The sequence below is a fragment of the Cervus canadensis genome, chromosome 16, assembly GCF_019320065.1.
Source record: "Cervus canadensis isolate Bull #8, Minnesota chromosome 16, ASM1932006v1, whole genome shotgun sequence".
NCBI lineage: Eukaryota > Metazoa > Chordata > Mammalia > Artiodactyla > Cervidae > Cervus > Cervus canadensis.
Window position 1 is genome coordinate 38,266,512 of NC_057401.1, and position 26,336 is coordinate 38,292,847.

At 43.8% G+C, this 26,336-nt stretch overlaps 1 protein-coding gene across 3 annotated transcripts in view; it reads left to right on the forward strand.

Annotated features, from left to right (window-relative positions):
• The window catches only part of ADAMTS12 (ADAM metallopeptidase with thrombospondin type 1 motif 12), a 378,886-nt gene that overhangs the window by 325,057 nt on the left and 27,493 nt on the right, over positions 1–26,336 (forward strand). For 2 of the 3 annotated variants that reach the window (XM_043488507.1, XM_043488506.1), the window contains 3 exons: positions 5,602–6,741; positions 16,481–16,633; positions 25,791–25,967. In XM_043488507.1, the coding sequence (XP_043344442.1) occupies positions 5,602–6,741; positions 16,481–16,633; positions 25,791–25,967 (1,470 nt within the window). The remainder of the gene's footprint in view (positions 1–5,601; positions 6,742–16,480; positions 16,634–25,790; positions 25,968–26,336) is intronic. The other variant, XM_043488508.1, reaches the window with a different exon arrangement.

Here is a 26,336-nt window from a genome sequence, read left to right on the forward strand (position 1 = left end):
TGACAATGCAGGAGACATAAGAGATGTGTGTTCGATCCCTGGGTCAGGAAGATCCCCTGGAGCAGGGCACAGCAACCCACTCCAGTGTTTTTGCCTGGAAAGTCCCATGGACAGAGGGGTGTGAGAGAGAAATGTTTCCATGCTTCTCTCCTGACCTCTGATGCTTTGCTCACAATCTTTGGTGTCTCTTGGCTGATAGATGCATCACCATCACCTCTGCTTTCATCTCCATGTGGTGCCGTCTCTCTATGTGCGTCTCTGCATCCCGATTTACCCTTTTCGTGAGGACAATGGTCATACTGGATTAGGGTCCACCCCAGTGACCTCGTTTTACCTCGACTTCCTCTGTAAAGACAGCATCTCCAGATAAGACCACATTCTGAGGCACAAGAGAAGCGGGGGACCAGGAGTTAAGGCTCTATCTTTTTTGGAGGGGACACAGTTCAACCTGTAATAGGTCACTTACTTTCAAAATGATTTTAGTATGAGATTGGAAGGACTAATGGTGAAGCTGAAGCTCCAATACTTTGGCCACCTGATGGGAACAGCTGACTCACTGGAAAAGGATGCTGGGAAAGAATGAGGGCAGGAGAAGAGGATGACAGAGGATGAGACGGTTGGATAACATCACCGACTCAATGGGCATGAGTTTGAACAAAGTCCAGGAGATAGTGAAGGACAGGGAAGCCTGGCGTGCTGCAGTGCTTGGGGTCGCAGAGTCAGACATGATTGAGCAACTGAACAACAACAACCAATCATTCATTTATCACTTCCTGAGACTATGTATTGGCTGTTTCCCTACTCATCCCTTTAACCCAACCTCTCTGATAAACCCCAGCTGTGTTTTTGAATAAACTCTCTTTTAGCATGACAGCTCTGAGCCAATTGCAAGCCCCCTCCCCCACAGCATCCCTCGGGCAGAGGGAGTTGGGAGTTGACTAATTTAGCAGCAGACTTCTTTCTCAGCAGGCTCCCCCCAGAGGCCTTAATCTCAGAGTGATGGCAAGTGAGGGCAAGATAACTCCCAGGGAGGACATTCACAGATTGACAAACTGTTTGCCTGGTACAGAGTTCAAAATTATAAGGCAAGAAGGGCGTAAGGTAATCATCTCAGAAACTGGTTTTGAGGATCCTGAAACTAGCAATTGAGATGAGCTCTAAGTGTGGCACTGTGTCCTGCATTTATCTCATCTGAAGGGCTTGACAGCTCCTAAGGAGATAAACACAGTTGGAAGATATACTAGGAAATGCGTGGGCTGAATACAAAACAGTACCACTTGTTCTGCTGCGACTAGGAGAAAAACCACCTGAGTTTTTAGGCTCTGTATACACAGTAGACAGTTCACACTGACTGCCTCACTGGACATAATGTGCCCCAGTGCGAAGGAATGGTGAGCATCGATTATTTGAAAGATGCCATGTCTACTGGGTGAGGACAGTGGATGGGTTTGAATAGTAGGTCAAGAAACATGTAAACTCCCCAGACGAGGTATCTGGTCATGAAGTTTTTGAGTTGCCAGTTGGGAATGGGGCCCATAGTTACAGATCACCTGCTTTTTCAAGAGAAGCTAAAAAACCTGGAGTTTTAATATGGAATCTTCTCACTTTAAAATGTTGCCTGCTAATTCTATATTTGTCTTTTGTTATTTGCTTGTTTCTTTTGAGGTTGAGCAGACCAAAGAATACATGCCCATGGGCCATAGGTACCTCTTAGGCTGCGACTTTGGTGTTTCTGTTCTAGAATAATCTTCTGTTTTGAAAGACCAAAACCTAATGTGTTTTAATTAAACTATCTAGATAGCAATTATTTACTCCTGCTTTATTCTTTTAGGCTGAACAAATTCATAGTGAATACAATTATTTAATACTTATAATTTGTAAATTAGAAATAAAAACATATCTATTGGCCCTAGGAAACCCAAATTCAAAAAAAAAAAAAAAAATCCAGCAATAAACTAATGGGAATATGCGTCTCCGTGGTATCTTCTAGACTTGTGCCTGCAACCACTTTATTTACACAGATGCTCACTTCACAGCATCCTGCAAGATAGGTCTGTGTGTCACTCTGTGCTTCAGAGGGATAGTAGAAATTGGGGACCCCCATGCCCTTTGTTATTATTACTATTATTACTATCAGCATCGTTATTATAACAGTGATAATAATGCCTTCCAATTCCCAGTTGTCTCCTATATATTATGCACTATGTTAAGATTGCCGTCTTGTATAATATATCGTCAGTCTTGAAAGGTTATTATTACTTTCAGTTTCTAGATGAGGAAGCTGAACTTAGTCCCTACATCATGCCTAGAGTTTATAATGGCATATCAGGTGCTATTTCTTACAGGTTTTATAACTTTTTAATTTCATAGTTCATCATGGGGTGGAGGGCACACATGCATATCCTTCTGGATTTTTAAAAATGCTTGTAAAGTTGTAGAGTAAATTCTGTGGGTTTTAGAGATGTTGCAAATCAAAATAAACCAAAAAAGGTTACAACCAGAGAAGAAAAAAAATCAGAGTTTCCTACTTTTAGCTATGTCTACTCTGACATTTCTTGGAAAGAAAACGCAAGGCAGGGTACACCTGCTTGGTATTAGGGTTATCCAGGTCCTGATTTATGAATCAGTTCTCAAATTGGAACCCGTCTGAGGCAGCCAGCATGGAAATATGTTCAGGCATACCTAGAGTATTATTTACTTAGACTGATACAGTTTTACAAAGTGGAGATTTGAAAACACTAGGAGTTCAGATCAGTGGAGAAGTGACTCAGGATGACTAAAATGAATGCAGCATAAAGTCTCTTCATACACAAGAAAAGCAGAAACATTGTAGCAAGCCAGAAAAATAAAAACCCACAGGCTGCACTTTCCAGGCTTTAAAGTGAAGTGAGTCACAGAAGATGCTACAAGAGACCATTTCCTCACTGCAGGGTTTTAAGAGCTTTATTGGTGGTCTCCATGTAGTTGGAAATAAGTGTGCATTTATTGGTCTATGAAGCACTGTTCCCCCAAGCGTGAAAGTGTTAGTTGCTCAGTCATGTCCAACTCTTGCAACTCCATGCACTGTAGCCCACCAGGCTCCAATGTCCATGGAATTTCCCAGGCAAGAATACTGGAGTGGGTTGCCATTCCCTTCTCCAGAGGATCTTCCTGACTCAGGGATCAAACCCAGGGTTCCTGCATTATAGGCAGATTCTTTACCGTCTGAACCACCAGGGAAGTCCAAAGATTAATACTGTTACATCAAAACAAACTTGGAAGTTCAGTCTTCGAGCTGGTTGTTTAGGTGTTTGCTGACATCTTATCTCACAGCTTCAGTTGTGTCTGACTCTGTGCAACCCCGTGGACTGTAGCCCCCCAGGCTCTCTGTCCATGGGATTTTACAGGCATGGATACTGGAGTGGGTTGCCATGCCCTCCTCCACGGGATCTTCCCAACCCAGGGATGGAACCCACATCTCTTATGTCTCCTGGATTGGCAGGTGGGTCCTTTACCACTAGCGTCACCTGGGAAGCACTACAGCTTTATTGGTTGACCCAACTCTGCAGTTGAACATTCCCTGAGCAACACAGTCTTCTGTACTCACATGCATCTCCTACTTTTCAAAGATGCTGATTTTAACAGATATCAGTGAGTGATTATGCTGGATTGCAACAAAATTAAGGAGAAATTTATTTTCTAATACAGAGGAACTTGAAAGTAGGATTTGAGAAGGCAAGAAACTCAAAGTGAAAAATGCATAAGCTCCCGGGGAGAAGAATATCCCCATTCCTGATTATTTTCCAGGTAGAATAGTCACTTAATAAATATGTAGTAAGTGATCATTGTATTCCAAGAAGTATCCCGGAGTTCACTTATGAATAAAAGCCTTTGGGTAACTTTTCAAAAATCAAAAGTTTGATCAAGTCAATAAGTGAATTCAGTAGACAAATTGCTTGTCCACCATGCTGTGCTAGGGTTTGTTTTTTTTTTTTGGTGGATCGGGAGAGGCATGGAATTAATCCAATTTTTACTCTGCCACTGACTTGTAACCTTTCAAGCGGGTTCCTGAGTGTCAGCTTCCTCTCTTGTAAGAGATAGAATAATAATTCCAGTCTTGTAAATCTCACAGTTGTATAGGTCTCACAGGGCTGATATTCACAGGGTATCACACAGAATAATGACTGTGAAGCCCTTTGAAATCCAGGAAATTTATTTTCTAATACAGAGGAACTTGAAAGTAGGATTTGGTCTATGAAGCATTGTTCCCCCAAGCGTGAAAGTGTTAGTTGCTCAGTCATGTCCAACTCTTGCGACTCCATGAACTGTAGCCCACCAGGCTCCAATGTCCATGGAATTTCCCAGGCAAGAATACCAGAGTAGGTTGCCATTCCCTTCTCCAGAGGAGAACATTATGTAGTCCCCATCTTCAGCAAACCTATGTTAGGGTCAGAGAGGTAAGACAGACAAATGCGAACCAGCCAACACAAACTCCTGGACAGTCCAAGTTCAAGAACCAACTATTGGGTAGATACTTTAACCTATCATTGGGAAAGAAAGCTAAAAATGGAGCAGTTGGGTAAAAATGTGATTTAAAAAAATATATCAAGAAACCTAGTGTTATGTATTGATCACAACTATGTACTATGTATGGTTTGGGCTTCCCAGGTGGTGCTAGTGGTAAAGAACCCACCTGCCAATGCAGGAGATGTAAGAGATGCACATTCTATCCCTGGGTCGGAAAAATCCCCTGGAGGAGGACATGGCAACCCACTCCAGTATTCTTGCCTGGAGAACCCCATGGACAGAGGAGCCTGGTGACTTATGGTCCATAGGGTTGCAAAGAGATCTTTACCATGAATCCTGAGGAGTGACTGTCCTGTTAGGATTCCTTCAAAGGCAGTCTAGCCATCTGTGCTTTGCATGCCCTGGGAGGACCACTAGAGAGAGGCACCTGCCACAACATCCATGTATATATCGACACCATGCTCCAGGGCTCCCCTAACTCTTTGGACAGGGTATCTCCCCACCTTTGATTAACTTCCCACCTTTAAATTTCATAAAAGGTCCTGGAGCTATATACGTGTTATGCATACACTGACTGTCTAGCTTTTAATCTGAGTCCATCTGACAACAAGCAAGAAAATGGAGCTTAGGATACCTGAGTGAGGCTGTGTGACTTATATGAATATAAAGGGACAGGCTCATTATCATTAAATTAATAGATCCCAGAAAATACATAAAACACTTTATTAGCACTGAAACCTTAGGGAAGATAATATTTCTATCTCTCCTGAAAAATCAGGCGATTGTTTAAATCATTGCCCTCTGTGGATCCACCATCCAATAGTCCTGGCCCAGAGAGACTTCAGTTTCACCACGTCATGGTTTTGCATTTTCAGTTTGTGAAGGGTAGATTGTTAGTCCTGAGCCCCAGCTGGTCTCCCCAAAATACATATTTCTATGGGAAACTAAAATTGCAGAGAAGTCAAATACAAAGGTAGGAAATTATTTTAGCTGCACAGTGCAGTCTCTACTGGGCCTGTCCTGATTTGCTGTAAATTGTAGCCTGAGAAGCAACGCGTCTTTCCCACTCGACTGACAGCCATCTCTCTTTTCCAGTGCTCTGTTTCCTGTGGTGGTGGAGTACGGATTCGCAGTGTCATGTGTGCCAAGAACCACGATGAGCCCTGCGACATGACGAGGAAACCCAACAGCAGAGCTCTCTGTGGCCTCCAGCAGTGCCCATCCAGCCGGAGAATTCTGAAGCCCAACAGAGGCACAATTTTCAGTGGGAAAAAGCTACCAACACATGACCCCTTCAAGCCTGTCCCTCCAACTACACCCAGTCCCAGGGTGCTGACTACACCCAGTCCCGGGGTGCTGACTACACCCACAGTGCCTGGGCCTCTGAGCCCAAGCGCTCCGACAGTTAACAGCCCTGATCCTTCCACAGCCTCCAAAGGAGACCTGGATGGGAAGCAGGGGCGGAATAGTTCAATCCAAACTGAACTGGACACCCATAATGTCATTTCCACTGGAAGTACTTCCCAGCCCATCCTCACTTCTCGGTCTTTGAGCATCCAGCCAAATGAAGAGAATGTTTCCAATCCCGACACTGGTCCTACCTCCAAGGGAGACCTTATCATCACAACGACGAGTGGTTCTGACTTGTCAACTTCCAGCAATGCTGTGACTTGGCAGGTGACTTCGTTTTACAGTCCCTTGACCAAAGAGCCAGAAATGGAGATTCATAGTGGCTCAGGGGAAGACAGAGAACCATCTGAGAAAAAAAATGAGAACAACTCTGTGACATGGACCAAGATCAGAGTACCTGGAAATGATGCTCCAGGGGAAAGAAGTATAGAAATACCACTTGGAGCTCCACCAACCCCTTATCTTGTGGGGACATCTCTATGGCCACCCTTTAGCACAGTATCAGAAGGCCTGGTACCCAGCCAAAGGCCCATTACTGTCAAAAATGGAGCATCCAGAGCTGAAGGGATGGTCACTGAAAAGCCAGCTAATACTCCACTCCCTCTGGGAGCAGACCACCAGCCAGCATACTCCAAAGAGCCAGTAAACCATCGCCCCCCAGAACTTCCAAGCAACATGAACCTAACACAGAGTCCCGGACCAGTCCTGACCAAGGAAGATGCAACAAGTCTGATGGCTGAGGGATTTCTGCTGAATGCCTCAGATTACAAGCATCTCTCGATGGGACACAGCCCTGCCTACTGGATTGTTGGAAACTGGAGTGAGGTAAGAGTTCTGTTTCTTACCCAGGCCTGATTCTATATGGAATTAGCTAGGGGTGTTGCATTTCTGTGCAGATTTCCAAATGGACTTGAAAAAAAGTGAAGCAATCAGGTCCATGCCCTCACCTCCCTCTTCACCTAACTCCACATATGAAAAAAAAAAGTCCAGGTTAAGAGAACAATGTAGTGAGATAGAGTGAGAAGAACATAGAACTAAATTGGAGACCTGAGTCAGCCAGTTGTGTGACAGTGGAGAATTCAGTCTGCCTCTCTGAACCTGCTTTTGATCTCCAGAACCATGAAGCTAGTACAAATCACCTCTCCTCTCCAATGTCCCTTCCAGCTACAAACTGTAAGAATCCTATGAGGAAGGACCAAAGAATCCATAGGATTCAAAGAATCCTATGGGAGGACCTGAGTTCACATTTCATTCAGAAAGCCAATGTTGAGAATCTGATTTAAACCTATCAAGTAGTCACAATTGGAATGGAAATCTAAAACAAACTTCTTTAAAAGAATTCTATGCTTACTTTATTAACAATTCCTTTTTTTTTTTGACTCAGTGTTTGCTTGTATTAAAAAAATTCTCTTGAAAAAAACTCTTTTTGACTCATAGATAGAGTAAGAAGAAAATAAACATGATGACAAAACATTGGTTCCTGTTTTCAGGCTTCAGGAATTTGGCTAGATATTTGTTTCTCCATTTCTAAAACTAATTACATCCTTTGAAGCATCACAATCATTTCTCACCGATTTGTATTTTGAATGCACAGTATTTGAACTTGTTAAAAATAAATTGACAACTCAAAAGAGAACTTTGTGGCAAAATAATCACATGTTCAAATCATTCAGCAATTTTTATGACGATGCATGACTCATCTCCCTAGCTAAAAAGAAGTATTAGCAGCTAATGTAAAAATAAAAATACATTTAATTTATGAAGCATGTTAATTTCCAAACCACTTTCATATGTAGTCTCCTGTTTTCTCCTTTTCATAGTCCTGGGGAGCAGGTAAGCTCTCCATTTGTACCAATTCACAATTACAGAAACTAAGATTTTTAACAGTTAAGTGACTTGTCTATAGACATGTAAATTGGAAGATGAGCCTTCTAAATCTTTCCACTCTAATCTGCAGTCTCTCTAGTGAATTTTAGCAGCAGCTGACAAGTTCACTGTTTAAAATCTGTTGTATAAATCAGTCAGCACCGTTGGTCCCGAAATTGACTATACTGGCAAAAAATAGGTATATGCAACCTTTCAAATTTTTTTAATTTGTATTCAAACTATGTTTTCACATTGATCTATTTTGATTTCTAAAGTGAAATCATGTTCATTACATTTTCTGTCAATGGAGAGTCATCTTATTATCTCCATTTTCAAGTAAAGAATCCAGTTTCAGGAGGACAAAAAAGATTTCCAGGCTTAGAGTAATCCAATTTGTTCAGAAAAGGAGAGGAATGAATCTCATGATCCCTGACATTTTGGTCAGATTTCTTTCCGTTAGCAAAGTCTAAATGGGCTCTTAATGATGAGAAGTACGTTGACAGTGAATGCGTATGAAGTGTGTGCTATGCTTTATAGAATGACTTCATGCTATTTCACATGTAGTCACTCCCATAACCCTCAGTACAGCCCAAGGAGATTGGTAATGTAGCCCCCATTGTTGAGATGAGGAAGAGCTGAAAGGTGAAGTAGCTAGCCAGAATCACACACACATGGAAGGGATTTGAACCCAAGCAGACAAACTTCATAGCCTATGATCCATTGCTTTACAGTCAGAAGCATCACACTGTCTCTGCCTTCTGTTATATTTGTTTCTTCCTTTATCATATGATCCTTAAAAACAATGCCAGTTATGTGGTAACCCTGGATAGACAGATGAGAAAATCACATGGTTCATAAGAAGGTGCTTTCAAATAACATTGAGGGCTTGTGGTTATTCTTGAGTTTGCAGGAGCAAATGGTCACTGAAGTGGATTCAGCCAGCCTAGATATTTGAAATGAAAATGTACTGTGTAGGTTTATGAATGGTATCATTTCACATAGTACCCTCAAAAGGTATTTTTCCTTTCAAAAACATGGGTCACCCCTAAAGGACTTAAATAGGCTTACTGTCCTCTATCCAACAAAACAGTCTGGTCTAAATTCAACAACAAAGAGAACAAGATTTGGAAACTGAGGCTACCTGTTAATTTGTAGGATTTTGTTAATTAGTCAGTGGAGATGAAGTCTGAAAGCATCTTCCGTTAAAGACAGCGTGGGCCTTGAGAAAAATACAAGGAAGGACAAACAGAGGGTGAAAGACTAGTCGAAAGGCATGTATATGGTATCAATATCAGAATAAAGTATGAATGACATTGTACATAATGGCATATGTACAATATGTGTGTGTACTTAGAAGTCATGTGCAGACGCACAGTGAGAGGTAGGCTGTTGTTAACAAATAGAGCCAAACAAGTTATGGTTCACCAAAACAGAAGTTGATTTCTCGCTCACATAATAATACATGGTAATTCTATGTCTGCAATGGTAGCGGTAGAGAATGAGGCTCTGACCCATGTGCAGTTCTTTGAGACTCCAGTCTGACAATGGCTCTACCATCCTCCCGTCTTCAAATTAGCCCTGTGGTCACCATCCTAGTCACAGTTAGGAAGGAAAAGAGCACAGAGGCTCTCCCACAGGAGGTTTTATGGGCCAAACTTAGAAGGGGGCATTTATTACTTCTGCTCATGTTCCACTGTCTAGAACTCATTTGACCCAAGCCAAGTGCAAAATGGATAGAAAACATAATCTAGTTGAATGCTCAGGAGGATGAGGAAAAAGGACTGTAGTGAGGATCTAGCAGTCTCTGCCACTGAATGACATAGCCCACTGTGTGTTTTAGGTGGCCCATTCCGGAAGCAGTGAGGATAAGGGATATGACATGTTGGGAGGATACTGCAGTAGTCTAGATGAGGAATGAGAACTATGACAAGAATGCTTGGGATGAAGAGGGAAAGATAAATTCAGGAGATATGGGGAACTTAAAATCAGTAGGACTTTGTGAATAATTGGATGTGGAATGTGAGGAGAAGAGAGGTGTAGAGGAGTCTGTCATGACTATTCCATTGGAATCTTGGGTATCCAATGGGTGGTGCTCCCATAAACTGAGATATCATACAATGTACAGAAAGAGTGAGTTTCAACAGAGATAAAGAAAGGATGATGAGTCCAGTTATAGATTGAGTTTAGTTGGCAGGACCTTTGGGATATCCAAAGGATAACCAGCAGATGTTTGTGTGTATTTATCTGAGGTTCTTGAGAGTGGTGAAAACTGGAGATGGCATTTGGTGGCCATGACCAATAGGGAGAAGTTCAAACCTTGGAAGTGAGCGAGGTCATCCAAGTACAACCTGAAGGCTGCAAACTGGAGTGGCCCAAGGATGGGACTCTGGAAAACACTAACATTTTAAGAAGCTGGCTGGCAAAGAGATCCCATGTGAAAGACTAGTAAGGGACAGTCTACTAATTAAGACTTAAATCAAGAGGTGTAGTGCCATGGACATCAAGCAATGTGAGAATTAACAGTGAACCTAATGGATCTTACAATGAATAAGTCACTGGTGACTTTTGGGGAAACATTTATAGTATTGAAATGGAAGGAGACCCTAAAGTACAGCCCAAGGAGAGACCCTTTCAGATGAAACAGTCATCACATTAGGAGGGTTAATAAAGATGGACAGCTCTTCTCAGTCCACAGAATAATACATTACAAAAGTTTCATTAAAAAGTAGCTTTGGATGACCTAGAAATTAGTTTCCTTTCTCATCCTCTTATGTAAATGTGTTTTAATGCTTTTGTTCTGAGGATATTTAATATATGTTAATTGACAAATGTTAATTGATCTAGTGAGAAGTTACTATATTCAAATAAAGTAAACCTAAATAGAAGTACCTATCAGCTCCAATGACTGTTTAAGCCCAGAGGTTAATTGAAACATTCTGATTATAGGCAATCAAGATACAAAGAATTAATTCTATTTCCTGTCATCCTTTGACTTTGACAGAAATAAACTGTCTTACTGAGTACATCATAGCTCACCCAATATTTGGCAACCATGGTGGAGCCGTTGGGGACTATTAATTCTAGGCAGTTTGGCTGGAAAGGGGGAATTGGCCCAGACTGCAGAGGTTTTGAAAGCTACAAGGATATTACCAGCCTAGAAGTCCACATTTGGCAGGAGTCCCCTCCATGACTGGGCTTGGTGCCTGCTCCCTTTAAGCATCTTTTGAGTCAAAATGTTTCATACACAGAACTGTCTGAGAGGATCAGGATTCAGAATGAAGACTTTGGGTTGTGAGTTTCCCACTGTCCCCTGATTTTTTATTCTACCCATCTCTGAAGTTGTTTCTTTGGGATTGTCCCTCCCTAGAGTGGTCTCATTGGCCACTCAGTCACTACACCTTAGGAAGTCCAGGTTAACCACTGAGATCAGGCTTCCCTGTCCTACTAGAAAACCCTAACAGTTTTTGGGTCTGTGTCTGTCCTCTCATCGTGTCTGTCATCTCCTCTTTATTTCCTGTTTGTTGTTTAGTTGCTCAGTTGTGTGCAACTCTTTTGCAACCCCATGGACTGTAGCCCGCCAGGCTCCTCTCTTCATGGGACTCTCCAGGCAAGAATACTGGAGTGGAATGTTGATTGCAGCACTGTTTACAATAGCTAGGATATGGAAGCAACCTAGATGTCCATCATCAGATGAATGGATAAGGAAGCTATGGTACATATACACAATGGAATATTACTCAGCTATATAAAAAAAAAGACTGACTACATTTGAGTCAGTTCTAATAAGGTGGATGAAACTGGAGCCTATTATACAGAGTGAAGTAAGTCAGAAAGAGAAACACCAATACAGGATATTAACACATGTATATGGAATCTAGAAAGATGGTAATGATGACCCTATATGTAAGACAGCAAAAGAGACACAGATGTAAAGAACAGACTTTTGGACTTCGTGGGAAAAGGAGAGGGTGGGACGATATCAGAGAATAGCATTGAAACATGTATATTACCATATGTTAAATAAATGACCAGTGCAAGTTCAGTGCATGAAGCAGGGCACTCAAAGCTGGTGCTCTGGGACAACCCAGAGGGATGGGGTGGGGAGGGAGGTGGGAGGGGGTTCAGGATGGGGGGACACCTGCACACCCGTGGCTGACTCATGTCGATGTATGGTGAAAACCACCACAATACTGTAAACTTTAGTCTCCAATTAATTAATTAAAAAAAAAGAATACTGGAGTGGGTTGCCATTTCCTTCTCCAGGGCATCTTCCCAACCCAGGGATCTAACCCACGTCTCCTGCATTGCAGGCAGGTTCTTTACCACTGAGCCACTGGGGAGGCCTCAATGAACAGGAAATAAAAACATCGTGTCTGTCATCTCCTCTTTATTTCCTGCTCATTTAGGCCCAGTGGTTTCCAGTCTGCTGCTGGGTGGCATATAGAAAAAAGTAGGGATGCTTTGTTTATTACGGTGCTGGCGGAGAGGCTGATGCCAGCATTCAGGGTCTAGGAGCCAAAGATCATGAGGGTCCTGTGACATTTTGGGAAATCCAAAATGCCAGTAGCGCCACAATAGTCAAGAATGGTGGACACTCGGTTGCTACTCTTGTTAGGACCCTTGCCCTTGCTCTTGCCCTTGCTGGTCTGGGTAATTACTATCTTTGCTCTCCCCAGTGCTTTCCACATATCATCACAAGCAATGTATTGCCATATTACTACCATATCACTCTTCCGAAAGGAATTTTCTAATCATTCCGAACACCTAATCATAAATTGCTAATGTCTCTTCATTGCATATCAGATCATACAAAGTCCACTCTATTATTCAACAGCCCTCACATCCTTGAATAATTCAGCTTTCAACATACTAACTCCTATGCCTTCACCCACCTAAGCCTCAGCAAATCTCAACTGCTCTGTTTCCACTAAACCTTCTGCTCATCTCAGCTCAGTTCCTTTGTTTCCATGGTTTTCTCTGCCTGAAATTTCCTTCTCCTTCTCCTTTTATTAATAAATCCCACCTGTTCTTCAGTATCAAGCTTTGAGCTGCATCTTCCATGAAGACTTTCTTGCTCTTTAATATTGGAAGTAAGTTCTAAAGTTCCTTAGTATTTGATCAGAAATCTCTCTCACCTTGTCCTCCCACTTTCTGTCCTGTGCTGAAGGGCTGTTCACAGCGTATGCCTCTAACTACTTGTGATTTCAAATATTAAATGTGTATGTCCGACTCTTTGTGAACCCATAGACTATAACCCACCAGGCTTCTCTGTCCGTGGGATTCTCCAGGCAAGAATACTGGAATGGGTAGCCATTCCCTTCTCCAGGGGATCTTCTCAACCCAGGGATCAAACCCAGGGCTCCTGCATTACAGGCAGATTCTTTACCATCTAAGCCACCAAAACCAAGTTCATATTGTGAATAGACATAAAACTTGAAAGCAGACATTCTAGGTTTGAGTATTAGCTCCATCACTTACTGACTGTATGTTCTCTCCACACCCATTTCCTCATTTTTTAAAATGAGGATAACAATGCCTGATTCATACGGTTATTATGAAATAAGAGGAATAATAACTTGTGTGTAGAAGAGTGTCAGGCATATAGGAAGTGCTCAGTGAGTATTTACTTTGAGATATATTACAAGACAGAAAACTCAGGAGCTTCACACTGTGCGTGGGTGTGGATCTCACTGTGACAGAAGATTACTTCTCATCCCATTGCCTCATCATTCAGTCAGATCCCCTGGGCCAGTCAGTGAAATGTATGCTGTGCAGTCATGTAAATGGAAGTGACAGTGTAATTTTCCACAGCCTTTCACAGCAGTTTTCACATGATTCTGATACAGCCCTGCACAGCAGTTCCAGTTCTGAACACCCCAATACCTGCTCCTTGACCTGGTAAATCAGTTATCACAGGGTCACTGGCTGTAAGGAGGGAGAAGGTTCCCAGGACAAAGAGAAGCTGTTCCTCTGCCTCCTCAGGATCTTCTCTTCTCTGCACCCCCCACTCCCAATTTTAAACCAACATAGGAGACAATCAGTGGAATCCCCTTTCGCTTACTGCATTCCATGAATGTCCTCCTGTCATCTTTGTCTTTGGACTCGTTTGCTGCCTAAATAGAAATTGTCAAAAAGGAATTAAACAAATGTCTGCTCACATCTGAACCCTACAGGACTAGACTCAGTTCCCCAGAGACACATGTTTATTTACCACATAAATATGGCACAAAGAGCTATAGACATCACTTGAGATGTACCAAGGTCATCATTAGCCTGGGAATTTGGTTTCACTAGCTCCTCTCCTGGGTTTAGAACAAACATTGTTTTTTTTTCCTTGCCATGGTGTGAAATTAACATTGTATTGTCTTTGTGACCTTGAGCATAACTGCTAAGCTCTCTGGGCCCCAGAAATCTGGAGAGTGGGACGCATAGCGATGACCTTGCAGGTGTGCAATGTTTGTTTTTGTCGTTACTCAGTTGCTCAGCCCTGTCCGACTCTTTGCAACCCCATGGACTGCAGCATGCCAGGCTTCCCTGTCCTTCACTGTCTCTGGGAGCTTGCTCAAACGCATGTCCATTGAGTTGGTGATGTCATCTAACCATCTCATTCTCTGTCGTCCCATTCTCCTCCTGCCTTCAATCTTTCCCAGCATCTGGGTCTTCTCTAATGAGTCGGCTCTTTGCATCAGGTGACCAAGTATTGGAGCTTCAGTTACAGTGCTATGTTTAATAGTTAACATTTGTAGATCACTCACTCTGTGTATGGATTAACTCTGCTGTTCTCATAGCAACTTAAATGAGGTCCTAGTCTTATCACCAGTTTTACTTGCTAGAGAAGTTAGGAAACCACCAAAGATCACACAATTAGTGAACTGCAGAATTCTAATTGTATCCCGAGTCTCTGAGGTTAGAGAAAATATAGGAAAAGTACCTGTTGTGTAGTTGTATCCATTATCTATTACCACAATAGTGCTATGTAACAATCAACCATAAAACCTCAGTAAACGTTCATTTTTGTCCATGAGTCTGTGGATTGCTGGAAGTGTCTTCTGACCCAGGCTGAGCTTAGCTGATCTCAGCTTATGTTTTGAAGGGTTGGCTGAAGGCTGGCTGGTCTGGGATGGCCTCAGCTGGGTCACCCAGCTTGATTTCACATGATCTCTCATCCTCCAGGAGGTTAGCCAGTTTTATTCTCATGGCAGAAACAAGGGTCCGAGAGAGAACTAAAACAAGCAAGATTTCTTAAGAACTTGCACACCATCATCCACTGCAATTTCTTGGCAAAAGAAAGGTACAAGAACAGTCCTGATTCAACAGCTGGGGAAATACATTCTATCATTTGATGAGAGGAGCTGTGAAGTCCATTGCAAACAGCATGGGTGTGAACAGTGGGGTCACTAGTGCAATGAGTCTATGCACTTCAGCTGTTATTATCTCTAATATATTTTATATATATGGGCTTCCCTGGTAGCTCAGCTGGTTAAGAATCTGCCTGCAACGTAGGAGACCCGGGTTTTATTCCTGGCTCAGGAAGATCCCCTGGAGAAGGGATAGGCTACCCATTCCAGTATTCTTGTGTTTCCCTGGTGGCTCAGCTGTTAAAGAATCCACCTGCAATGTGGGAGAACTGGATTCAATCCCTGGGTTGGGAAGATCCCCTGGAGAAGGGAAAGGCCACCCACTCCAGTATTCTGGCCTGGAGAATTCTATGGGCTGTATAGTCCATGGGGTCACAAAGTGTCAGACATGACTGAGTGACTTTCACTTTCACATATTTTATATATACGTATTATGTGTATTATGTATATGTGTATATAAGTATTATATGTATGTATGTATTATGCGTGTGTGTGTATATACACATAGGTCTGTGGAATGACTACGAGCTACAGGCACACTGCTGCATTTCATCAATGCTGTTCATGGAAAGGGATGAGTAGAAAATAGCCTAGGTCAACAGTTTTTTCAACTGGCTCATTTATGGAGGTAAAGGGCTTCCCTCCTGGCTCACTGGTATATATACACACATAATACAGTGCTCAGTTGCTCAGTTGTGTCTGACTCTTTGTGACCCTAAGGGCCACAGTCCGCCAGGCTCCTCCATCTGTGGGATTTTCCAGGCAAGAATACTGGAGTGGGTTGCCATTTCCTTCTTCAGGGGATCTTCCTGACCCAGGGATCGAAGCCACCTCTCCTGTGTTGCCGGGCTGATTCTTTACCACTGAGCCACCAGCAAAGCCCATTTGCCTCCATAAATGAGCCAGGTGAAAAAACCATTGACCTAGGCTATTTTCTACTCTTCCCTTTCCATGAATAGCGTTGATGAAATGTAGCAGTGTGCCTGTAGCTCGTAGTCATTCCATAGACCTTCTAGCCAGGATACTTTGTAAAGGGAAGCAAATTTCCATTTGCACTGGGTTTTCCTCCCACATAGAAATCAGGGATTCTCAACCCTGGCTGCTTATTAGAATCACCTGGGGTTTGTTTTTTTAACTACTCCTGCCTGAGCCCTACCCTCAGCCATTCCGATTGCTTGCGGCGGGAGCCCCAGCGCTGGTTAAGTTTCTGAAGCTCTGCAGGCAGGTTTAGTGAGTAGCCAAGATGGAGGAGCCCTGCCTCCGGGGTGGGGTGGGGCGGGGTGAGCTGTAGGTGAGGAAGCGACCCTGAGCCTCTGTCATCTCTCCCTCCTCCCGGGCAGTGCTCCACCACGTGCGGGCTGGGGACCTACCGGCGGAGCGTGCAGTGCAGCACCCACGTGGATTCCGACTGCGCCACCCTGCGGAGGCCAGACCCGGCCAAGAGGTGCCACCTCCGTCCCTGCGCTAGCTGGAAAGTGGGAAACTGGAGCAAGGTAATGGATCAGCTCAGCAGTGTTTCGGGGGGCGGGGGCGGGGGCGGGGGCGGGTGGACTTACACCAGCGCCATTTGCTAAAGTAGCTTTCCTGCCTCGCTTCCTGCCTCCCTGCTGCTATAAACTGGCAGATGAGTGAACCATAGGCCTTGTCATAAGCCTACTTTCAGTTACACAATAGCCTTAGAGCAAGCACGAAGTTTTCATTAGCCCACAGGTTTTTATCTGCTTGTCCTCCCTTACCGGATAAAATGAGAAGGAAAGAAGTTAAATTTGTGTAATTTAATTTGCTTGTCCAGCCTGCGACACTATTTCTAAATTGCTTAAACTTAACATTATAATTAATAATGATACATGAGCAGATGTGTAATTAAATCATGGTTCAGCAGCTGCTCACAAAGCATGGAATCTACCAGACTCAAAATGAAAAGAAAGCTGAAACATCAAAGGTTGGTCTTTAAAAGTGTCTTTCCTATGTTGATCTCTTTGAAGTGCGATGTTCCTGTCCTTGCTAACCTAGAGTCATTATTGATTTCTCTGTGCTGCCTGCATAGGCCCTGGTGAAAGGCTTTGTCAGGTCTTAGGATTGGTTGGCCTTGGTTCTTCTGGGCAGCAATCAGGCCCAGATCACCTGTCACCATGATGGGGCAGAGCCAGCCCCTGGGGGATACAGATGCACCCAGGTCATAGAGCCACTGGTCGAGATGGGATTCAGAGCCATTTGGCAGGAGGGGTGCAGAGCTATGAGCTGTGCATACATCCTCTGTTGCCAAGCACACCCTCCATACCCCCTCACATCAACACACCTTGTAGGCACCATTGCCTTCTTCTCTCTGGGGAGCCAGTTTCCCTTGCTGGCCTTGACACAGAAGGAGAAAGACCTGCCCCAAAGTTTGGGGAGGCTGGCATCTGTTAGCACCCTCATCTGGTGGAAAACTCAGGTCCCCAGACAAGCAGGACCATGAGGTGTCTCACTGGCCGTCTCTGGTTCTCCTGGCAGACTTACCTGACAGACAGGAGCAAGGACTGTCATTAATCTGCAATAGGCCCCCTTTCCCAAAGAAAGGCTCTGATCTTTGGCAAGAGAGAGAAAGTAGGGCTACTCCCTGAGAAAATCACCACACATTTCTTTGATCCCTGCCAACATCCCTTTTTTCTGTTCTCATACCGTTTTTCTTTAAGGAATGAATGCTTGTTGTTGTTGTTGTTGTTGTTGTTTTCTCTTCCAACTCATAACAAATTCCAAAAGGGACCGAATGCCTGGCTACACATTCTCTTCCATATCCAGAAAAATCTCAAGAAACATTTCTGTCCCTGACCTTGCCAAATGTTGACCAAGTCCTAAAGTTCCACTTTCCCATCACTGGGACTAATCCTTTCCTTGGAAATTACATGGCTCATAAAAAGGACAGATGTGTGAGATAGCTCACACTTTTAAAAAGGTCAGTCCAGTGTAAAATTCCAGGAATTCTAGCTGATAGAAAACTGGAATGGGAGAGCCAGTAGCTCTTGGTGGGGTCAGACCCCCTAAAGGAAGCCCTGCTCTGGCAGCTCATACCTGCCCTATCAGTCTCTGGATCTCTTCTCTGTCTTGGCCAGGAGGCTTGCTGATATACTTATTAACCCCTGTACCACTCCTGGTGTGGTATAGAAGCTGTCTCAGACACATCACCAAGGTCTGCCAGAATGTGGCGAGCACCATATCTAAACTCAAATCCTCAAAGTTACTCCATTCCTGTCAGTACTATCCTATCTCCTCCCTCAGGATAATAGATAAACCTTCTGTCAAAGACCCCATTTAACTACTGAAAGTCAATTGCCCTGATGTCTGTTTTTTTCTGTCATTAGGAATACTGAATGCAGGACTTGCGTTTTTCCTAGAGATGTTGATTTAAATGTGATCTTAAATTTTGGTGACTGAATGACACCAAATTTTGGTGACAGCTTTTTGACTGCCATGTTATTAACCAGTCCATTTGGATGTCTGAAGTCTAAATCATGTACTCGGAAAGATTTGAAGGGCATCTTAGTTTCACTGTTCTGTTGGGACGCTTAAACTTACTCAGAGGCAGACCTCCAAACCTAGAGTAGGCTCACCCCTGCTTTTACCTTTAAATATCCAGAGAGTTTGTTGTTTTTGTTGTTTTAATCTCTAAGTCTTGTCCGACTCTTTGTGACCCCATGGACTGTAGCCCACCAGGCTCCTCTGTCCCTGGGATTTCCCAGGCAAGAATACTGGAGTGGGTTGCCATTTCCTTCTCCAGGGGATCTTCCCAACCCAGGGCTCGAACATGTGTCTCCCACATTGGCAGGTGGATTCTTTACCATCTGAGCCACCAGTGAAGCCCACCCAGAGGGTTTAGACTCTGCCAACTCAATGGTTTTCCTTTTCACAAACACCTTCTCAGAGGGCCGAATTCTAATTTGATCTTGACTCTTTCTTCATTATCCCACCAACCACAAGCCCAGATCCAGAGACACTTTAATCTCATGGGACTAAGGGTATGCCATAGCCTCACCTGAAGCCACAGAGCACACCTGAGGTCCCCCAGATTACTCACCAGAAACTCCCCACTGCTGTGTGTGCAGCCTGAGTTACAGCTGTTCTACAGGCTTCTGTCTCCAGCACCATATTCATCTCCTTGATGGAGTCCTGATACAACTGCTGTGGACATTTTCTCATATTTGTGACAGTCCAATGAGCCTGTGTATTAAGATCTCTACCTTTACAAAGTCCAGAAGTTGTGTTTGAAGTGACTTGCTTCTTCTTCATGCATTGATCTGTCTGAAACAAAGTTAAGATCATGGTCTTTAGGTTTGTCCCAGAGGCATACTGTAGAAAGCGTAGTTCTACAGAATTGAATCCTAGAAGCAGCACTGGGCCTGGGATCAGACATGTCTGGGGTGGCAGCCCCACTCTGTCACCAAGGTCTTCCCTGGCAGCTCAGATGGTAAAGAATCTGCCTGCAATGCAGGAGACCCGGGTTCAATCCCTTGGTTGGAAAGATTCCTCTGGAGGAGAGCATGGCACTCCAGTATTCTCACCTGGAGAATCCCATGGATGGAGGAACCTAGCAGGCTACAGTCCGTAGGGTCACGACGAGTCAGACAGGACTGAGTGACTTAGCACACTAGCACACACACACCGTCACCAGCATAGGGTGCTAATCCATTCTTCCAGCCTCTTAGGAGCTTTAGTTTTCTCACCTCTGGGAAATGAAGTACATCACATGGCCTCTACCAACCTCATAAAGTTGTACAAGTCAAACAGTGTTCATGAAACCACTTTGTAAATGATAAAAAACTGTTCATATAAAGCCTTGGGTAAACTTTGAGCTCTGGGTAAAGGCTAGGAGTAGTTCTCAGGTGCTTACTAACTTCTGGCTTCCTGGACTTGGGGCAGGGGACTGTGGACAGGGGGCGGTGGAGTAAATCCTGTCAATCCATCAAGTCTCCAGTCCCCAGTACTAAGGAGTCAGGGTCCTCCATGAACTTTGGCAGACTTGACCTCCCTGGTGTCCTGGCACTCACCAAATACCCCTACACGCCTGACACTGCACAAGAATTTTAGATGAGCAATCTCATTTTCATCCAATAAAGGACCTTCTTTATAATTCCCACTGAGGAAGTGAAGGCTTAGAGGGTTTAAATCATTAGCACATGATCAGTTGGTACTGATACTCTCAATTCTGAAAAACCATCAACTGGGGGACAACTCATCAATGTAATGACAGCTTTTCAGAAGGAAAGGAAACACTGCATAATAAATATGTATGCCAGTCTAAGACGCATGACAATTTCAGAACATTAAAATTTAAGGGAAAAAAAGCTGATTCTTGTGCTGAAAGAAATGCAATAAGTGACAAAGATGAGCTTAAAAAACCTTCAGTTGGGTTTGACACCAAAGTTATGCATCATCACACACTTCCTGACTGAACATTTGACTGTACCTCCAGCAGTTTTATAAACTGGTGATTTAACAACCTCTTTATTATCTCTCTCAGAATGTTAATAACTTCTCATAGTTCAGTCTAACAGATTTTGATTATTTCTGAAATGAATCAAAGATTTTTACATTTTCTTGGAATGATCTGTCTCCCCACCTAGGCAGTGTTGCAATTTTATTTTAACAGTAGCTGACTTTATTATCTGTCACTTTTTTTGAAAATAAAAGTGGCAACCTTTTCTTATGACCTTGCATTTCATAATATTCAGTGCTACATTTTTTTTTTGGATCTGAACTTTTACAAATGAATAATATAGGGAAAGAGACCCTGTCTTGCTAAGTACAGACTTTCATATATAACATGTTCCCAGAAACATATTGAAGCCCAACATGTAAAATTTCATAACAGAGAATTGCATGTTATAGGGGAGTTTCTGTGCCCAGAAAGCAAAAATTGACCTTCCAGAAGGAAAATCACTCAAAATCACTGCATTTATTTTCTTTTGGTATTATTTACTGTATGTCTAACCTGTTAGCCACTTTTGGAAGCCCCTGGTGTTTTAGATGAAGGGAATCCCTAAGTGAGAAAAGAACAGCAATTAAAGAAAGCCTTTAGACTCACAGAAAGCATGAACCCAATATCACTTTAGATGAGGACTGATGTTCAAACCATGAGATCCTTTATCGTGGCCCCTTCCCATCTCTCTTTCTCCATCTGTACCCTCCACTGTAGCATTCTGATAGACATGCTCCCAAACAAGACTTGTTGCTTCACTCCACTTGCATAGTCATTCTTTCCACCTTGAATGTCCCCCGCACTGTTTGTCAGCTGAGTGAGCATTTACCCACGTTACAAGATACAGTTCAAGGTTTGGCTCCTCTTTTTGAGCCTTTCCTTCTTCAAGTAAAATCAACCACCTCCTCCTCTGTTCCTTCACTGGATTATGAACAGCTTATGACATATCATCTTCATGACTTCTACTCATTGCATGACTTTTTCCTTCTGCTAGATTGGCGTACAGAGCCGGCACATAATTAAGTGCCTAATAGCAGAGAGGAAGTGAAGTGTGGGGATGGGGCGGGGGAGTAGACAGATGAATGAATTTTGGTGCTGTTCAAATAGAATTTTTGGAATGAATTATTTTTGAATGATCTTAAGAGTCTTATGAATCTGTTTAGTATTAGGAAAGGAGCAAAAAAGAATTATTTCCATGTCTTTGCTTAGTACTTCCGGAGAGCAAGAAAGTATTCTGAAACCAAAGCATAATACAAGTCCAGTGATCCCAGACACTTATATCACTATAGAATATGAAAGAGTTTAATCATCCAATTTATCCTCTTTTTAATGCTAATGGAGAAAACGGAGGCTTACAGAGGTGCAGTCACATAGCCACTTGGTGTCAGGAGATACTTGAACGCAGTCTCAGTCAGTTCAGCTCAGGTCAGTTGCTCAGTTGTGTCCGACTCTTTGTGACCCCATGAATCGCAGCACGCCAGGCCTCCCTGTCCATCATCAACTCCCGGAGTTTACTCAGACTCATGTCCATTGAGTCAGTGATGCCATCCAGCCATCTCATCCTCTGTTGTCCCCTTCTCCTCCTGCCCCCAATCCCTCCCAGCATCAGGGTCTTTTCCAGTGAGTCAACCCTTCACATGAGGTGGCCAAAGTACTAGAGTTTCAGCTTCAGCGTCAGTCCTTCCAATGAACACCCAGGACTGATCTCCTTTAGATTGAACTGGTTGGATCTCCTTGCAGTCCAAGAGACTCTCAAGAGTCTTCTCCAACACCACAGTTCAAAAGCATCAGTTTTTCAGGGCTCAGCTTTCTTCACAGTCCAACTCTCACATCCATACATGACCACTGGAAAAACCATAGCCTTGACTAGACGGACCTTTGTTGGCAAAGTAATGTCTCTGCTTTTTAATATGCTATCTAGGTTGGTCATAACTTTCCTTCCAAGAAGTAAGTGTCTTTTAATTTCATGGCTGCAGTCACCATCTGCAGTGATTTTGGAGCCCCCCAAAATAAAGTCTGACACTGTTTCCACTGTTTCTCCATCTATTTCCCATGAAGTGATGGGACCAGATGCCATGATCCCACCATCTGCAGTGATTTTGGAGCCCCCAAAAATAAAGTCTGGCACTGTTTCCACTGTTTCTCCATCTATTTTCCGTGAAGTGATAGGACCAGATGCCATGATCTTAGTTTTCTGAATGTTGAGCTTTAAGCCAACTTTTTCACTCTCCTCTTTCACTTTCATCGAGAAGTTTTTTAGTTTCTCTTTACTTTCTGCAGTCTCCTGATTCCCAATTTCAGGTTGGTTAATTTCACTATACTCATTTGAACACTAGGTAGGAGTCCAACATGGAAAATGTATCAGGATGGCTCCATAAATCAGAAACGACACAAGGAAGAACTGGTTGTGAGTGTATTATTTTTCTCTCTGCCAGTGGCTTCTGTAGGCTAAGAGGATTCTTCATTCTAACTCAGTCTGGTTTGCTGATCACATCAGTTAAACAGACTGGCGTGGGAACCAGAAAATGGCTAGACCTGTTTGGTCGCACATGGGCATTAGCCAGTCCTTCTCTTCTCCTTAGCCTGGCTCCTGTCCTCAGTCTGGTCCACAGGCTCCAGGTTAGGAAAAAGGAATATAAATAGCCCTCCTTTAGGGCAAAAAGAAAATGAATATAGTAATTGGCATTCGATACACCAAGGCAGAGCAGTTTTCAAAGTGGAGTGATTTAATGCCCTGCCACTTCCCTCTTGCTAACTGAATCAGAGGCCCTTCTGAAAATGAAATAGAAAAGTCACAGATTTAGTGAGTGCCTTCCTTAATATTTACTTCAACATATTAATCAACTTCATTTCCCCCTGAATGTGAATGCACTCTTTGACAAAAGGGTAATGCTAATTTGAAAACTCTAGGAATAACAGATTGTAGCAACAAATGAAAAATAAGAAAATAAACCCGCATTGTACACTATGTCTTGTAAAATTCCTATCCCTAATAAAGAGCCCTCTTGTCTTAACCTTGGGTTATTTCCTGGAAATCTGTCAAACAAAGGGCTGCTTTGTGTAGAATTTTCTGCATGTTTGTTCTGTGGCTGATTTTAAACTGGCAGTTATTTCATTCTCTGTGTGCTTACAGCATGGCAGGCAAATGAAGTTTTAAATTTGCTTTTGGGGGGCTGTCTGGCAAGTGTTGCTTATTTCTGAGAAGCTAAATACACTTGATTTATGGAAGCATTAGAGCATCCATCTGCCCCCTTGTCTCATGGGCCCACATCTGCTATGCTACAACCCAAGTTTTGCATTCAGGTGACTTGCACTATCTGCCAAATGGCAAAAAAAAGGGGGGGGGATCAGTATTTTGAGAGGTACCTCTAATGAAAGGTTCTGAGAAATTTTCTTTCACCATCCACAACACTACAATTATGACTATTCCACCATAGCTGGAAAGGGAACATGGTATTTTACCAAGTAGAGAAGGGGCCAGATGAAAACATACCTTAGAGCAGTGGGCTTTGGTGGTGGTGTATTTTCTCAGTCAAGATGTAATGAGAACATTTATGGAAGGATGGGGAGGGTGCAGAAGGCTGCTCTTTATCCCCATGGTAACCACAGAGTTCTTTGGCCCACTGGGAATCCCCAACTTCCCTTTTCTCAGAATTCATATATTCATTCCATAAGCTGTGAGGAGCATCTGTGCCATGCCTGGCCCCATGCTGGATGCTCAAGACGCAATGGTGACCAAGACAGATGGGTTTCCAGCTTCAGGGCAGTGAAACAGTCTAACAGAAAAGATGGAAGAATAAATAGAAGAACATTTCAAGTTCTTGCAATGGAAACAGAGAAGAATTTGAGATGAATAATAAAAGAAATAGATATCCTTTGGAGAACGTATTCGAAGATGACTTCACAGAGGAGGTGACATTTAAGCCAAGTCTAAAGGAAGAGCAGTAGTGAGTAAAGCAAAGGATAGAGGAAGGAAGATTCAGGACATAAGGACCACAGGACATATTATTAATCCACAGAAAATCCAGGGGAGAGGGGCTGAGGAGCTCAGGGCTCAGCCTCCATGCCATCTACCTCGGGTCCCCACCTGGGGGTGGGCAGTGACAAGACAAGCCGGGACTGGCCTTGAGAGACTAGGGTGCACAAGCAAGATGAGCTGAAGGGAAACTGATGATGATAGCATTCTATATAGACTGAAGACCAAGTCTTGGAAGCTCGAGTTATGATTGAATAAAATCTACCTAGATGAAGGATGGAGGAGCTTCCAAAGTTCAAGAGGTCAAAAAGTAAACCAAAGAAGTCCTCCTGAATACACCACATAAACGTAGGTGATTTGGGGGCGGCCGTGTTTGTCATGAGCTTCAGGAAATCAGCAACCTGCTGGTGAAGAGTTCCTTTACTGGGATCAGGGTGCAGGGGCTGCTGCACAAGGTTCGGGCATGGGCGGGGGAGTTGGGAAGACCTCTCTAAGGGCTTGCCCTGGGCATGGGTTGGGAACACCCTTGGTGATGGAGGCATGCGATGGCGGCCTTAGGAGGAAAGATGATGGGCGATGGTGACGTGCAGGGAAGCCTGGCGGTGGGGCCAAGGACAGGGTTCGCCTACTCCCGAGCTGAAACCACTGAGCAGTTATTCACTTTGTTTTCCTTAAAAAAGGGTGACCAATCCTGTGTCCAGAGTCAGGGAGAAAGGAGGTTTTCAGCAGAATTCTGAGGGGGAGTTGGGTGTGTCTTGGCAGAGAGCTCCCCTCGTGGGCGGTTGCATTTGCCTCCAGTGAACAGAGACATCCTAAGGAACAGCTGCACCGGCGTCACCCAAGCCCACCCCCGCGTAATCTTCAGGCTAGCCCCGTATAACAGTTGTTGCCCCAGTTTACAGGCATGACAGGTGAGGCTCAGAACGTTTCTGCAGCTCATCCAATGGCTCACTGTGAGTCTGTGACAGAACAGCGTTTGTCACCCGGTTCTTATACTTCACACCTGCATTTTCTAACACGGGGAGCCCCATCTTAGGGAGCTGTCAGAGTGACTCTTCTCTCCACAGTGTGTGAGGAAAGACAGGTCACCAACCCCTCTAGAAGCTGGGCACTCGAAGCTGCGAGCTCTGTGATCCTTTGTGAACCCCCTCGATATCTGGGCATGGATGGCCTGACGCCAGGGACTCAGGTGTCCCCTTTCCTTTCACTCTCCATTCAGTGCTCCAGAAACTGCAGCGGGGGTTTCCAGATCCGGGAGATTCAGTGTGTGGACAGCCGGGACCGCCGGAGCCTGAGGCCGTTTCACTGCCGGTTCCTGGCCGGCCTTCCCCCTCCACTGACCTCAAGCTGTAACGTGGAGCCCTGCGAGGAGTGGCAGGTGGAGCCCTGGAGCGAGGTACTGCGCCTGGTGCACCATCTACATAACTGGGAAAACAGGAATTTCTGTGTCACCTTGTGAGTCCAGGGAAGACCACACATGCCTCAGGCCAGTGGCTGGCCTCTATTCAGCCAGTGACTGGCCTCATCAAGCCAGTGGCTGGCCTCCTTACATTCACGCCTTACACTGCGTGTGTTACTGATCCAAAGGTGGGTCACCTGCCCATACACAGTAAATCCAATCTGTTGACACCAGGTTGTGGTGAAGGAAAGTGTAACATTTATTATAGCTAGTGTGCCAAGCAAGGAGTCCAGGTAGTTAGTGTTTAAAAGGCTTGAATTCTCGAAGGCTTTCGGGATAAAGTTTCTAAATTCAGAATGGGGCGGG